Source organism: Lutjanus erythropterus, chromosome 13, assembly GCF_056507025.1.
Source record: "Lutjanus erythropterus isolate fLutEry1 chromosome 13, fLutEry1.hap2, whole genome shotgun sequence".
Classification (NCBI taxonomy): domain Eukaryota; kingdom Metazoa; phylum Chordata; class Actinopteri; order Lutjaniformes; family Lutjanidae; genus Lutjanus; species Lutjanus erythropterus.
In genome coordinates this window covers 4,865,325-4,881,615 of record NC_139329.1, presented here as the reverse complement: position 1 = coordinate 4,881,615, position 16,291 = coordinate 4,865,325, and the positions used below count along the sequence as shown (strand labels likewise).

At 38.4% G+C, this 16,291-nt stretch overlaps 1 protein-coding gene across 2 annotated transcripts in view; it reads left to right on the top strand.

Annotated features, from left to right (window-relative positions):
* Window positions 1-16,291, top strand: part of gnao1a (guanine nucleotide binding protein (G protein), alpha activating activity polypeptide O, a) — a 142,963-nt gene that overhangs the window by 103,227 nt on the left and 23,445 nt on the right. For both annotated transcript variants that reach the window (XM_084733568.1, XM_084733569.1), the window contains exons 5-6: window positions 9,453-9,581; window positions 11,841-11,970. In XM_084733568.1, coding sequence (XP_084589694.1) covers window positions 9,453-9,581; window positions 11,841-11,970 — 259 coding nt within the window. The remainder of the gene's footprint in view (window positions 1-9,452; window positions 9,582-11,840; window positions 11,971-16,291) is intronic.

Sequence of the window (16,291 nt, the reverse complement as noted above, 5' to 3'; positions counted from 1 at the left end):
GGTATGCCACGATTTTTGAAAAAATCGATTTAAATCGATTTTTTAAAATACGATTCGAATCGATTTAATTAAACCATGAATCGCGATGTGGCCTCCAGGCCAGCAGAGGGCGCACTCGAGTTAAACTACGTTCTCGTTCAACGTCACTATATGCGGCGCTACGTGTGATGTGCTAGCGCCGCTCCAGCTACAACAGGAAGTCGGGGTGCGCAGCGTGCCTATGCAGGTTACAAACAAACAGTGCAGCAGCCAGCGAGCAGAGAGCGAGCAAGAGAAAAGAAAAGTGTGAGTCATGGCGGGGGTCGAACTCGAAAGCGAGGTTGAAATTGCAAGCAATTTCAAGTCTGAGGTGTGGAAACATTTTTATAAAGAGGATAAGAAAAAAACAGTATTGTAAAAAAAAAAAGAAGAGAACTGATACAATTTTTTGTGTCATTTGCTGCTAGTTCTAATCTACTGTATTGAAAAGAGCATAAGAGAAAACACTACAGTATTGTTAAAAAGGAAAAGGCTGGATTTGTGTAAGAGAAATAATAAAAATAAAAAAAATCAGTCATTTGCCTGTAAATTAATTCATGATTCGAATTGTATCGTGAACCCTGAATCGTGATTCGAATTGTATCGTGAGTTGAGTGAATCGTGGCATGCCTAGTCAGTAGCATGTGCCTGTGTCTGAGATGATGCCCGGACAGTACAGTAAAACTATGACTGGCTCACTAAATCAGAGAGGAAATATTTTAGGGCCAAAATACATACAAGTAAAATAAATCTGCCGCAGGATGATCGCAGCAGAGTGCATCCATTCATATGAGCTGAAGCTGCTGCCCACATAGGAATCACGCAGATCATCTTTAGTGTAGTTTTACAGGTCTTTCTCTCTTTATGCCTCCGCCCGCCGAAGGTGCGGGACCGGAGGCATACTGTTCTCCGGTTGTGAGTCCGTGCATCCGTCCTTCCGTCCGTCCGTCCTTCCGTCACAGATTTTTGTTTGCACGATAACTTTTGAACGGGTGGACTGATATGCACCAAATCTTGTGTGCTAACACTCTATAACAGGTACATGAACTGATTAAATTTTTGAGACCAACGCTTTCGAAATGGCCGCCAAATGGCCGTCTGACAGGCCTGTCTCTAAAAACACACTTATGCCAATAACTTGGTCAATTTTAAAGCTTTTTTATATTTGACTTTGATATATTTTTGAATAACTATGTTGGATACTATTAGGTAATAAAGGTAATAGCTCTTCCCTTGCAATCTTTCCTTATTAACTGTATACTGTATCAATAGAGCCATAATTCTTAAATTCCTAGGACACTTGCAAATAGGATTTATAATGAATCAGTGGTTTCAATCAGGTGTAGGGAACACAACAAAAAGTCACAGTTGTATGAAACTGTTGCAGGCGGAGGCATCAGAATCGACACTTTAGCGTCGACTTCTACCCGTTTTCATTTTACTTTTAGTTTTCAAGTCAAGACCAAGATGAGAATGTATTGAGCCCGAGACAAGGCCAGCACTGTGTTTATTTAGAAGTTCCACTTCCTTTAATTCACTTCCTCTCAGCCCTCAGTATGACGTATCAACATACGTTGCAGGGAGGCCACTTTGCAAGCAAAGGGCGGGGGAGGAGTGGGGTATTCTAATGAAACACACTTGTTCACTTTGAGCCCAATCTGTCATGGATCGACCGCCAGTTGTAGCTTAGTGTTATACTTCTTTTTACGAATCATCACAAATATCCTGCAGTCTCATTTCAATGAGGCTAAAGTGTCTTCTGTTCTTGGTAATGAGCTGCATCAATTTTCCGATGTAGAAATGAATGTTTGTGATCTGTGTCATGATTATTAGAATATATATGTATTTTTTGCACCAAATTCATGACAGCAATGCATTGTGGGTGATATACAGTTTGGAGTGAATATCGTTGTTGACTGGCTCCCTCAGCCCTCTGAGGGTCAGTCTCCCCAAGTTCACTCACTCACAGTTTTTCAGACAAATGGAATGACAGTTATGGTGGCATCCAGGATTCCCCTGAGGGCAAGTGCAGAGGGGAGGTGAATGAGGGCATGTTGAACGACTAATGAAACGTAGTGCAAGAATGCTGTCACATTTCTTTCTTTTCTGCCTAGAAGGGTCACCACAGTGTGTAGTGTTTATGCTGGCGCTCACATTAGCTAACACTGATGTAACATAACTTTGTATACATTAGCTACATATCTTTATGCAGCCTATCTCAGCCTTATTTATCACAAGCAAAAACATAACTTAGCTAGCTGCAGAATTTACAGTCTAATAATAATAGAATTTTAGCAGAAGAACTTTTTTGGTGTATGTAGTCAAATTTAATACAGAAGATTTGTCTGACATCTTGCATCTTGCAGACAGCACACAGCTTATTCTTCCGAGTCCTCTATGACTGAGACAAGACCTGAATAAAAATGCAGTAGAGACCCAGATGAGATGAGCCTTTCAAAAAGTCGTCTTGAGACCAAGACTGATCTCAAATACTACAGCATTAGTTTTCACATTACACATTAAAATAAAACCATCAAATCAAATTAAACAATTAAACAATCTAGTTAATTAATTTAGTAGCAGTTAAATAGCCTATGCTTCCAAACCCTGTGTAACCAACTGCATTAACAGTGTTGGGCAAGTTGCTCAGGAAGTAAAAGATTACTTTTTACTTATTACTCCTTTAAAAGTAATATTACTTTACTTATTATTCAGTATCAAAAGAAATTAGTTACATTACTCATTATATTACTATATTACTTATGTATTTGGTTGGGATCCTTGTGACGCTCCAAAGTTGAGCAGCTGATCCCGTGAACTGTTAACACTAACAACTGAGTCTACTTCTACCTAGCGTCCATCACTGTGTGTTCTTTCTGAGGGAGCCAAACAATCATAGTTGCACCTAGTCTCCCTTAGTCAGCTATCCTTAGTCAGCTTCTTGCCTTGCAGCTGACATGACATGTCATGATGAGATAGCCTACCTAAGTCAAAAAGTAACTCAACAATAACACACAGTTACTTGTTATGGAAATTGTAATCCCCTACAGTACTCGTTACTGGAAAAAGTAATATATTACCCCCAACACAGCTGGGGCACATCCACACTCTACAAAGGCAGAGATCACTATGGTAGGTCAAAAAAAAAAAAAAAAAGCTTCAGATGTGTTCCTCATGTCCAGCCTGGGACATCCCTGTCTCTCTCTCCTTAAATTTCTCTTCCTGTTTAGGAAGTAAACTCAAAACTTTGGACCTCAGTCTGAAAATGCTGTGTATCTGAAAATGACAGTTTTCAAGTAGTTTCTGAAGAGGTTCCTGGACACACTCAAATATAAAAGTTAAATTGGCTAAAAATGGTAAAACATATCTTTTACTCAGACAACAGTCATCATCTGGGAAGGAGTGGAACAAACACAGCCTGGTTACTGACTCTCAGCTGGTTTAATCTTCATTCTGTTATCTTCATTCCTCCGTAAACACTTACGCTGTGTTTCAGTACTATCCAAACAAAGAGACAGACACCAGCATTCGGTAAATAATGCAGGACAACTGCTGTGGGAGGATGGAGGCAGTGACGATAGAGAGAGTCTGCAGCTCTTCTCAGACGTTTCAGGTTTATGTGTTTGTTGAAGCAATATTCTTTTGACTTTAACACACACTGTAGATCTTTGTTATATTTAAGTTCTGTGTACATTCTGTACAAACATGACAACGTAGAACAAAAAATGCTTTCGCAGTTGGCACTGTTGGAGAACAGCAGTGTTGGAAAATAAAGTATGACTGCATAATTACAGAGTGGGTTTTATTAGTACAGTCCAGAAGTATCAACAGTATATAAAGTCTTAAATCTTAGCAGCTCTTTTAATTTTTCAAAAATGAAAAATGTTTTAACTCCAAATTGTTAGGAACATCATTAATGGGCAGTCCAGTCCAAAATCAAAAATTCATATTTTTCCTCTGGCCTGTACACTGTTTTGATGTAAGTTGCAGAATTTTTGAGATATTAGCCTCTAATATAATTGACTAAATGGCACTCAGCTTGTGGTGCTTACAGTGTCAAAACATTTTTTTTTTTTTTTTTTTGAAAACTTCAACCCAGTTACCCAAGATAATCCATCCAGCAGTTTCACATAGGGACTACTTTCTTTCTACTTCTACTTCAGAATCTACCAGAAACTTTTTACACTTCAGTTTTGTGTAGGAACTACTTTCTTTTTAGTAGAAAAGAAAGTATAGTTCTGGAAGATTCTTAGGTAGTCCTACATTAAACTGCTCACAACAAGGTCTGTGAGTAAATTGGTCATGATTTTTGGGAGGAGACACTGGTTTTGAATTTTTCAGATGTATTTGTTTGGTGCATTGAGCGCCACAAGCAGAGTGCCATCTAGTTTCATTATACTGGAGAAAAGGCAGACACCTCTACAGCTGATATTTCCAAAACTCTGCAACTCAAATCTAAAAAATCTAGATGGATAAATAGCACTACAGGTTAGGGGGAAAATATGTATTTTAGATATTGGGGTGAACTGTCCCTTTAAGTCAGAGTATCTAAGGTCCAGCAGATTACTTTGCCTTACTGTGGCCTAAAAACAGTCCTTTTTTCCTCTCACGTTCTCTCTGTCTCCCCCCTTTCACCTCTTCCTATCTACATCCTCTCCAAACACCAAGCTCATACCCATAACTGCTTTCTGTGAAATCAATAGTTCTTATCAGTGAAGCTGTGCAAGTGTGCTGTGTGTGCATGTGCGTGTACATGTGCGCGTTTGTGCTTGTGCCAACCACTTCTTGTTACCATCAGCCCAATATCTGCTAACTCTCTAGCCTTTATCTCGTTCTCTCAGCATCCATTTAAAAGCTCTGAAACTACACTCTCGCCAATCTATAAATAAAAAGTTTACACCATCACACAGAAGTGATGCCTGCTGTGGTTTATGTTCTGCTTATCACTCCTGCTCTTCTGTCTTTATGTATGATTGTCAGCCTCATCTCTTTTAGCTTAGGATATCAATATTGTCTGAATGGTTGTTATGAAAAATAATTAGCATTGCCGAGACCTCACTGCACATTTGGTTTCAGAATCTGTGAATCTGTGTTTCAGAAGGTAATATGTAAAGGATAATTCCCTCCAACATGTGCTTCACATAATAGTAAGTCAGCAGTGGAAAAGAACATGGCATTAAAAGAATATAATGGACACCTGCCCGCCAATTGCAATATATGATTCTCAGGAGCCATTGTGGTCAAAGAGAATATGTAATCAAGTCAGGGCACTCCCATCATCTTTGCTTGATGGTAGGGTGGATTAATACTGTATGTGGGTATATCCAGAGAGCTGCCCTGCAAGGCCCAGTGAGATGGATCCCTGAACTGTGCCAGGCCTGTTCAGGATTATTTGATTTATACTTCTACATTAAAAAATAAAGGTCCACTTCCAGGGGATATTCCATTACATAACTCAACAGAGTCATCACACCCACTCACTTCCCTTTCTCACTTCTTACCAAGTGGCTACTCAGTGTGGTAACTTAGTTTCCATATGCATTTAACTAGGGCTGACAGCCTGAGTAAATGAATGTATATGAATCATGGGAGTAAAGTATATGTTTTGATGGGAGATCATGAACATTGGCCTGGTGGAAAATTGCAAAAAAAAAAAAAAAAAAAAAAAAAACATTTTGGACAGCTTGAAGTTACCACTCTGAAGTTAAAGTAATTACATTTTATAAAAAAAAAGTGAAAATCACATTTGTAACCTTGTTAACATGTCCATGTGGTGTTTTTCATGTGTAACAAGACATATCGGGAGCAAAATAAGCAGTTAACACCATGTTTAAACATTTCTTGCTGGGAAACTGCAGTTAGCAAAGGCAGTCTCAAAAACAGATTCAGTCAGGCTGGGTATATGACATCATAAACCTAAGGAACCAATCCCAGTAATCGAGGGGCTGGTGCTATACATTTTATTGTATGTAACTAGTTGCTGTGATTAGCTAGCAAAACAGAGGAGAAGTATGGGGTATGTGGAGAGGATGGAGACTTTTTACATATTAATGAATCCTTTTAATTTCATCTCACTCTCATATTTTACTGGAAAAGTTTAAAAGTAGCATTGTAAAATCAGTCACAATTAAACAGGCTTGACTCAGTTAAAATTGGTGTACAGCAGGTTCCTCTTCTGCAACGCATTAAAGACAAAATCACATCACAAAACAGAGACAGTCACCAAGAAACAAAAACATAAAGACATAAACAGCAACACAGACATTCAGAGAGGGGTGGACTTCAATGAAATTGGCAGATATTATTAAATAAAATCTGGTGATCTCATTCCAGAGTTTGGTGCATGTATGATGAATGTATGAAAAATGATCTCAGACCATAGCTATTTTTATCAGCTGGTACTGGGAGACTGATCGATGCGTTCCTGTCTTATGTTGTGTCTTGGAACTAGATCAGTAAGTGCTGGAGGCGTGTTATTGCTTTGGACCTGATCATAAAATTTACTTGCTTGATTATTTGTGTAATACTTGAATACTAAATGAAGGCATGGTATAGAGCTATGTTAGCCATTTTAATGAGGTATTTGAACTTATTTTGAAAAAAAAAAACACAATTTATTACTTCTTACAGAACATTTTATATTGTTTAAAAGACAACTGGAGGTGGACTGTAAAAGTAAGGCTCCAATAGAGGCAGCAGGTATAAAATCACCCCACTGCAGTCAGTACAGCAGCACGTTTACTATCATTATTAATGACAGTAATCCACTGGGTGTGTGTCATACTCTATTCTATCCATTTAAGGTGATCATACTTCTACTGTGTGCGTGTGATCAGAAAACTATCTAACCTCTGAGTTACGTAGGCCTACACAAGACTGAAAGAAGAGACACACTGCTGGATTTGTGTCAGACTTCAAAGAAAGAGACAACATGTAAAGCATGGGACCAGTGTCAGAACTGACCCATCACCGTAGTCCTGACGTGCTGTGCTAAGCTGTCAGGCTTTCTGTTTTCATGTATAATAATAATGATAACAGCGGCAGATTTACCACTGAAAATTCTTAGTCACAATTGAAATAGTGTCTCCTTGATTTCAGACAAAAGAGACAATTCTAGCCCATCCGCTAAAAATACAACTGTCACTACCAGATTTGATCAGCTATAGCTAGCAAGCTAATTAGCCAGTATTACGGCTCATTAAGGCAATGAAGAGTTAGTTGAAAATGCTGTCTCTGGCTGGCTTTCTAGCAGTTTTGTTTTAAAACAAGATCCCTCTAAGGCCAGTTGACAATTACAGACATGATATTCTGCTAAAAGACTGAATCTTAAAGGTCCAGTGTGTAAGATTTAGGGGAGTCTATTGGGAGAATATGGTGGAGATGGAATATAATAATCATGTATCATTAGTGTATTATCTGAAATTAAGAATCATGTTTTTGTGGAGCAGGTCCTGTTCCATTGAGGCCACCATGTTGAACTTCATACTTCCTACAATAGTCCAGAAAAGACCAGAAGGCTGCTTGTAGATACAGTCTTTTGCATTTTCACACATTTTGTGGTCACCATAGGTTCTCTTATATGCTTGGAAGAGCAGGGTGAGACACCCACCACTACATGCCACTAAATTCTTCACACAGGGCCATTTAATGGCATGTTCTGTGTTTAAGATACCAGAATGTAGAAAATTGTTGTTCTTGCATGGCAGTGTGGAGCTTGTTAGTCTGTATATTTTGCAAAGGGAAAATGGAAGAGCTAAGATCTCACTGCTTTTTTGGTCTAACATAACCCTGTTTAGCTGCTTGGCTTACATACTTGCTCCAGTTTTCAAAAAGTATGTTTTCAGTTTTAACTTGAAAAGGCTTTTAGGATGAGGACTAATTGATCAATTTTGGCAAACGCATCACCAACATTGGCTGGGGTTGCTGGAGTGTAAACTTTCCCAAATCCAATTTAAGAGCTGGAGACCAGCTTCCACTCAGTGGGGAAATTCTGCACAGTCATTGTGATGTCCTGTAACCCCACACATTAGTGAGTTAATGGTACGCTCCTTTGTCTTGTAATACTCTAGATAGTGGGCCTGGATGTATACCTTTGAGGTAACAATTGAAATCACTCGGTACCAAGTAGTATCAAAACTTCTTCAGTCAAGCACTACCTATATTCAGTCATTTTTGTATCTAGAAAAAAGCCTATGATGTCTGATGAAAATAAATGGATAAAAAGTGGAAGGATTATTTCAGGAAAAACTGAATACAACTAACATGATAAAGCACTTAATAAAACATGACAAAAACTTCAGGGTGTACAGCTGCAAAAAAACATTCTCTTGGTATCAGTATCACTTTAAGGGTATTGTTGGTGCTGGTATCATAATTTTTTAAATGATACCCAGCCTGAGTAGGTAGAAAGCTAACATTAAAGCATATAATCACTGTTAATCCAATTCTCTGTACTTAAGTTCTTGTGTTCTTGGTTTTGGACAGTTTGGACACACACCCAGATCCCAGTACACTTGACCCCAGTTTGTTTGATTAGTGTGAACACTGTGTACCCATACTCAGGTATAAATTGTTGATCCAAGTACAGTTCATGTGTGCTTGGGTTCAGTCCATGCCATGTGTGAAAACTACCATACCAAAACAAGGAAGTGGACTGCTATTGGGATCTTATGATTGGTCGCTTTTCTACACTATAGCAACAACATGAACAAATATTGCATAGATGATGATGTAAGTGTACTCAGGTACAGAACAACATTACTGGGGTGCCTTGGTAACTCAGTTGGTAGAGCATGTGACCCATGTACTGAGTCCTCTGCAGCAGCTGTGGTTTGGATTCCATTGTGTGGCCCTTTGCTGCATGTTGTCCTGTCACTCTCTTCCTCCCTTTCCCATCATAACCTCAGTTGTCCTATCAAATAAAGGCATAAAAGGCCAAAAATGTAAAATAAATAAATAAGAAGAACCACATCACTAAGGTGAAAGCTGAGGGGTGGGGCAATTGACTGTGTCAGATGGAAACATTAAAACATCTGCTGGAGAAGAACTTTCAAGCTGACTTAAGGAGTTAGCACTAGTCTACGTTCGCCAGCTACACTTATGAATTGAGAGTCATCATTTGAGCCAACAAAACCCACGGTCCTCAGCCAGAAATGAGAAGCTGCATTTGTTGGCTTGTCTGTGGAATCAAAGACCTTGTGTTTCAACAATTACTCCCAATTTTCACAAGTTCAGCAACAGTAGCAAGGTGGGGCTTAGCGAAGACTCAACATTCTAACAGAAGGTTCTTCGAACTCTTTAGACACCACTTCAGCATGCAGAGAAATCCAAAGCTTGACAAGCATAACATGCCTGCTATAGGTAGTAAAGTTAGGTAGGAAGTAGATTTCTGCTGATTGACAGTTTGTGTCTTTGTTGTGTGTGTCTGTGTGCAGCTATCTAGACAGCCTAGATCGGATTGGTGCGGCAGACTACCAGCCCACAGAGCAGGACATCCTGAGGACCCGAGTGAAGACCACAGGCATTGTTGAGACACACTTTACCTTCAAAAACCTCCACTTCAGGTCAGTATGAACTCATGGCATTTGTAACTTGTGATTAGAACCTCAGGTGTCACCACCACTGCCTTCTACTCATCCCTCTGCCTGCTCCTCTATCCATGCAAGCAGTAGGAACTCCAGTCTGTAGTTAATAAGATTAAATACTTTCAACAAGTGTCTATATTTATGATTGTCTGTCTTTTTAATGAGACCTGATTCAATTAGAGTGAAGAGCTGTGGGAATGATGACAAAGAAGAGTGGCATGCTGGGATGGTGAGAGGGAAAGAAAAAGAAACAAGAGGAGGAGTCTTTTTCAGACCTTTAATATAATTACCCTATTTTGTACACACACACACACACACACACACACACACAACCACACACATATTGACAGGCACACAGAGCACAGAGGTTAATAAACTGTAGAGACCAGTTATTTTTCTGGATTGACTCACTATTACGCTTCAACTTTGTTTCACTGTCTGCCTCAATCTTTCTCAGACACACATCATATTTATTGTGTGTTCAGATACATAGACACACACTGAATTTAAACATGCAGAAAATGTTGGTTCTGCTGAATGATGCTTTTGCTGTGTCTCTTGTAGTTGAGTAGGTGGTGTGCTGGGTGTGTTTTGTGGAGAAGCTCTAAATATTGTCAGCTCAATTGCTATTACTGGCAGTCAGGCGGTGTGTGGGAGTCTACAGTGTTCCTGTACTGGGTGTAACCCATCAACCTACCTACCATTATACCAATCCACATGTAGGACAGGGTTCATGGATTCACTGCTCTCTGGTAGTGTTTTTTATAGTGCATTCTAAAAGCCACAAAAATACAGCTTAAAACATGGAAAAGTTCATCTAGACTCAAATCTATATTTTATGAATGGTTTCTTTCTTGATAAACTCTTGTACTTGGTTGCTGGTGTGTTACCAATATGGTGGCTGATATAGTGAATTTTTGAGCTGGAATACAAATTAAACTTTTCTATGTGGATTGTGCATTGATATGACAATGATAAGGTATGTAGAAGGCTGTTTTCTTAAACAAATAGCTTATTTAAAGAATATTATATATTTAACTTAACAATGTTAAATAATTTAACAAATACACTGTCAACCAAATACAGAAGGGAACACTGAGAAAATAAAGAATAAATGAAAATAAACTAAATAATAAATAAAACATCAAGTACAGTTCAGTATCAGTCAATCACTGAATATTTTCACACACCTACCACAGGGCTCCTCTGTTACATTGTCTGATCAATCCAGAATCTTTACAAATGCAGAGACAGGAGAATCAGCGTTAATATCTGAAATGTGCCCAAATGGACAGTGGATTCTGATTGGTCGGCTTTGTGGGTCATAGCAGCAGTCAGATTTTGAGTATTTCCACCTAAATTGCAGGCTGTCTTTGTCTCCGAATCTGCCATTGGTGGACGTGTCTCACAGCGCGATCTAGGACCACTGTTCAAATTGACTGCTGCACCACATCCAAAGGATAAAATCACAATAAGAGGAAAACTGCCAGACTTTATGAGATCCCATGTGTCTCTTATATACTTTTTAGAGACTGACTGTGCTTTTCCAACACAGAAAGAGAAAACAAAAGTGTGGAGAGGAAATTTACAGAGCATACACCTGGGTATACAAGTTGGATAATAAACTCTTAAATTGACAATATCAAATCATTGCAAGAAGGAGAACAGCTTCATGGACTGGGATGTTAGCCAGGATTGTCACATCTGAAAGTAATGTGACACTGCTGGAATGATAAGCCAAAAGACAAACAGAAACCAAAGACGTGCGCAGTTTATGACTGGACCTGCAGACTGACCACAACTGAGAAAGCTGAAGAAGCTGCTAGTTCATAGCGACAAAAAGCGATTACATAAATTGTGTCACCAAATCGCCCCAGCCCTTTCAGTATCAGTACTGGCCCCAAAAATCCAGTATAGGTCTGGTAATATTAAAAGACATGTTCTTCATTTGCACCATCGATGTTACACAACAGCAGAATCAGCATGACAATGTTAAGTTGTGTGCCTTGATAAAAAAAGTGAATAAATTAAAAATAAGTCAATTAAATTCAAAATAAAGTGGTTAAATTCAATCTTTTTTTCCTGATCTTTATTAAAGATAGGTCATAAAAACTGTATCAATAATAATTGATACTGACTGAAATTAAACATTTTATCCTGATAATTTTTTCAGCTGTATCACCCAGCCTCAGTCTGTGTGCGTGTGTGTTTATTCCCATCTGTGTCTGTGTCCACCAGGCTGTTTGATGTGGGAGGACAGAGGTCGGAGAGGAAGAAGTGGATCCACTGTTTTGAGGACGTCACAGCCATCATTTTCTGCGTGGCGCTCAGCGGGTACGACCAGGTGCTGCATGAGGACGAGACCACGGTAAGGACAGATGTTCACATGTGTATGTTCCCTCTCACTCTGTCTCTCTAGCCCTCTTTCACTGATGCTTTTTATCTGTCACTTTGTGGCCCCATGTAAAAATATTGGAACACACCTTTAAAAACTCACATTAGTAATGTTACTTTATACCAGTGGTTCCAAACTGGGGGGAGAGTGAATGATGAAACAAAGAAGGATATGATATGATTTATGGAGAGGAAACCAAAATGGAACTTCTCCCTTTTTAACAGTTTCTTCCCCAGTTATGATTGATAATAACTGTGGGGGATGGGTGAACCTTCTGGTTTCTAAAGGAGGCCATGGCAGGATAAGTTTATGAACCACTGCTTTATACATTCAGGATGTGGGACAACATGAGTAATACATTCTGACACAGGCCGTATAACAGCTAGTATAAAGATAGAGTACATGCTTGTTCTATATGTAGAAACGATGTGTAAGCTGACATTAAACACATGCTGTGTGTAAAAGCTTGAGACAGGGAGGGATGAATGTCTGCGGTGCTCTTTGATGAGCTGCTAAATAAATTATGGCATGAAAGTCTGAAGATGTTGATATTTACATTTTACATTTCTTTTTTTTTAAATGATAGACTTATGTGCTTTCTTCTTTTCTCTCATTTTTGATCTATCTAAACATCTAGTGCTATTTAGTATTATACAACAGTTAATTTCAACCAAGTAATTTGATTGGACAAGAGGCATTCCATGAGTACTGATATACTGATAGTACTACTACACTGAGACGTTTAATCACATATATCACTCTGCTTTACAGGTGTTCTGATAACCTTTACACTAACATTATAACAGGTACAGACCACAGACAGGATGAAACTGAGGTGACTTATAGAGTAATGATTCAGGGCTTATTACTGTGGAATCGCTGTCACACACTTGTTAATCTGGCTGAGTGCACAGAGTAGGATACAAGAACAGCAGTTTTAACAGCTTTTGGCCTGTTACTTAGGGAAAATACTTGTGCTTATGTGCATATGTGTTATGGCTACAAAATGATATGTTTAAATGTAGTCTATACATGGCTTAAACATATAAATAAAGACTGTTCCTTGAACAGTTTGCATGATCAACAGATGGATTTATTAGAGGTGTAGCTTCTTACATCAGCTAAAATAACATACCTGCTATCATAAAGTTCTGTGGTTGGTTCATTTGCTTTCAGACCACAAATGAACCGCACCAGAGTCCATTTGGAATTGGGCCTGGTCTTGGTTAGTTTGTTTGGTCAACACCATGGTGTCTCAAAAAATCAAACATGGACATTCAGTCTCTTAAGAAGTCTGAGCTGATTACAGTCTTATCGATCCACTGGGACAGCTAAGTTGGAGAGCTCTACTGTGTAGACCTATGCAAAGCAGCTAGCAAGCTAATGTTAGTGTGCAGGAAAATGTTTGTGTTGCCTGGCAACAGCCCAGCCCAGTGTATTGGCAGAGTTAAAAAAAAAATAAACAAATAAATCAGAATCTGCAAACTCGTCCCTTTGACCAAATCACAGCCGTGCTGATATTCAGTACAACAGCACAACCTTGAGTTTGATATTTGTTTGATCCTAAAGAATCACTAGTGGTCTGCTGCGCTGGTATGCCTTCATAGTTTCCCTGTGATCTGAACACTGTGAATTTCTGTGGTGTTCACCTGTATATCTCAGAATCTATAGTCAAAATAATTTGCCTAAGACACACAAGACACTGTACATGTCCTTCCCATTATTTAAAATAGGTCATTTGCTTTGGCCAGAATACAGATTGGTTTGCAGTGTAAATCCAGGGAATGATTTGCATGGAGAAAAATAACTGTCTCCCCTTTTTGCATTACAACCATCCAACAATGTGTTTCACCAAAGATGGAACATTGTTAGATTACAGCTACAGTTGGATTGTTTTGTTAAACAAACAAGTCCAATGCGTATTTTGAATATAGCCTGGTAATATTCTGTTGATTTATTTACATGTTCTGTTAATATCACAGTTAAGGTGAGAGTGGTGGACCAAAAGGAGATCCAGAGGAATCATCCATAAAGTACATGAGACTATAGACTTTACTTACCTTAATTTTGATATTTAATACTGACAATAAATCATCATTGAATAAACATTAAAATAGAATTGAATGAGCATAAAACACTATTGGTAAATATAACCCATATACAGTGCAATTTCTTTTTTGAAAACCATGGTTAACCATAATTTTTATGCTTCTACACCAGTGACTAACTGGAAATTATTTGCTGCAATCATACATATCAATATATGGATTAAAATACACTTAATTTCATTCAGTTCCAATTTCATGTATTATGTAAGCCTGGAAAGACGTGGATGTAAACAGTGGTGGTAATTCTAGTTTGATTTTAAAAAACTGTCTATAGGTGTGGAAGTGTTGAAGTGATAAAGCTGACAAAAGGGCGCCTATTTAATATTTGGTGAAAATAAGGCTCCTGGAATAGTAAGACACAGTTACAATGGAGTGTTTCCTCAACAAAAGGCCATTACCTGCCATGTGGCTGCGAAGATGATTCCATGTAACCTAAAACAAATAAGCTGATTTGAATGCACGGTGCTCACTGCTATTTATAAGCCTGAAGCGTATCCTCTGAGAATTCCAAGCTGGGAAATTGTGTTCAGTAGCTGCTCTATTTATGCAGATGTCGTCAAGCCTCCCTCTGAGCTGGGAGCACCAGAAGAACGTCAGCTGAGGAGAGGAAATATCCATCATAAAACAGGCTCACAAACAGCTTTGAGTACAGTATGTGTGCTGCATATCTCAGGCCAATTAATTGGTGTATGTTGTATTTTGTTTTTGCAGGTATCTGTCCAAACACAGGCAATGTAAGGTCATGTTTATTTTTTATTTCAGCTGCTGTTGTGCGGAAAACATCTCAGCTACATGCAAAGTTAATATTAAACATATTTCCTAAGGATCAAAGCACAAATGCTGTATTTCTACGCTTCACCATGTCCAGGGAGAAATCCATCGTAAAAGATATTTTTTTTTCTCTGAAAATACCTCAGTGGATCGGACTATAGTGCAGTGATAAGATATTTTTAATAAAGGGTCTGTTTCTCTATGATACTGAGGCCACTGTTACCTACCCACTAACAGCCCACAGCTAAAACACAAGTTCAAATACAGGAATACAAGGTAATATGTGCCAAAATGGCTGCACCAAAACAGAAAATCAAACATCACAGATTTATATCTGTTCAGACAACATTAATAGCAGCTCTTTTCATTTATTTTTTTCATCTGTGAGACAGTGTTCTGATCAACATTATGTGTTATCAGTAAAGAGCAAACAGTGGCGTGGGAGTTATAATTACCAGGCAAATAACCAAATGTTTTTGGGCAAGTGCCCACGTCCTCCATCAGTTCTGCTACCAGACACACTACCAGGCTTGTGATTCAGAAATTACTGAGCTCAGTAAAACTCTGACGGAGATAACAGCCCTCCTCAGTAATGGGACTGATAGAGTAATACATATATCCCTTTTGGGCAGTTCATTAAAATCACTGATACACCATGAATTTAATTAGATTGCCAGCTTTTCCCATAATACTAATCCTGGTTTAAAGGACCAATACACCAGCCTCAAACAAAGTAAGATCATGGAATATACATGTATTGTTTACTAAATAGGTCTACTTCAGAGGTTTTATTTTACATAAATCACTGCCTACATAATTTACTATATGTAGCAATGTTTTGTAGCCCTGAATGGTGACTTCCATTATATCAAGATGTGACAGTTTTCACAGGTTGACAGAAAGAGGTTACTGGAGATTCCTAAAGTCACGTGACTACTTGCATGATGTGCAGTGAAGTCAAAGAAATAGAATAGTTTCTAGCATGAAGTAAAACAAAGTATTTTTTGCTGAAGCAAAGTAATGATGACAGTGAACTGAACATTTCAGGACACTAACCCTTACAAATAGACTTTCACTTTGCAGTGCCCTCGTGTCAGGGCTTCTGCAGGATATTTACAGACATTTTTTATATTACATGAAATGCAGTTTAATACCTATTTTATAATTATACCGTCAAAAACATGAAAGTATGATGGAAAGTCAGTAGGGACAATAGGGCATACAATTCTTCATGATTATGTCACTTTTTTTAAATTGGTAATGATAATAATTGAAAATAATGTGACATGGATGGATGGATGGATGGATGGATGGATGGATGGATGGATGGATGGATGGATGGATGAAAATGGTCAATGAAAAATTATCCATTCATTTAAGTTCATTAAAGTTTTTGCTTAAATTGACACCCATTA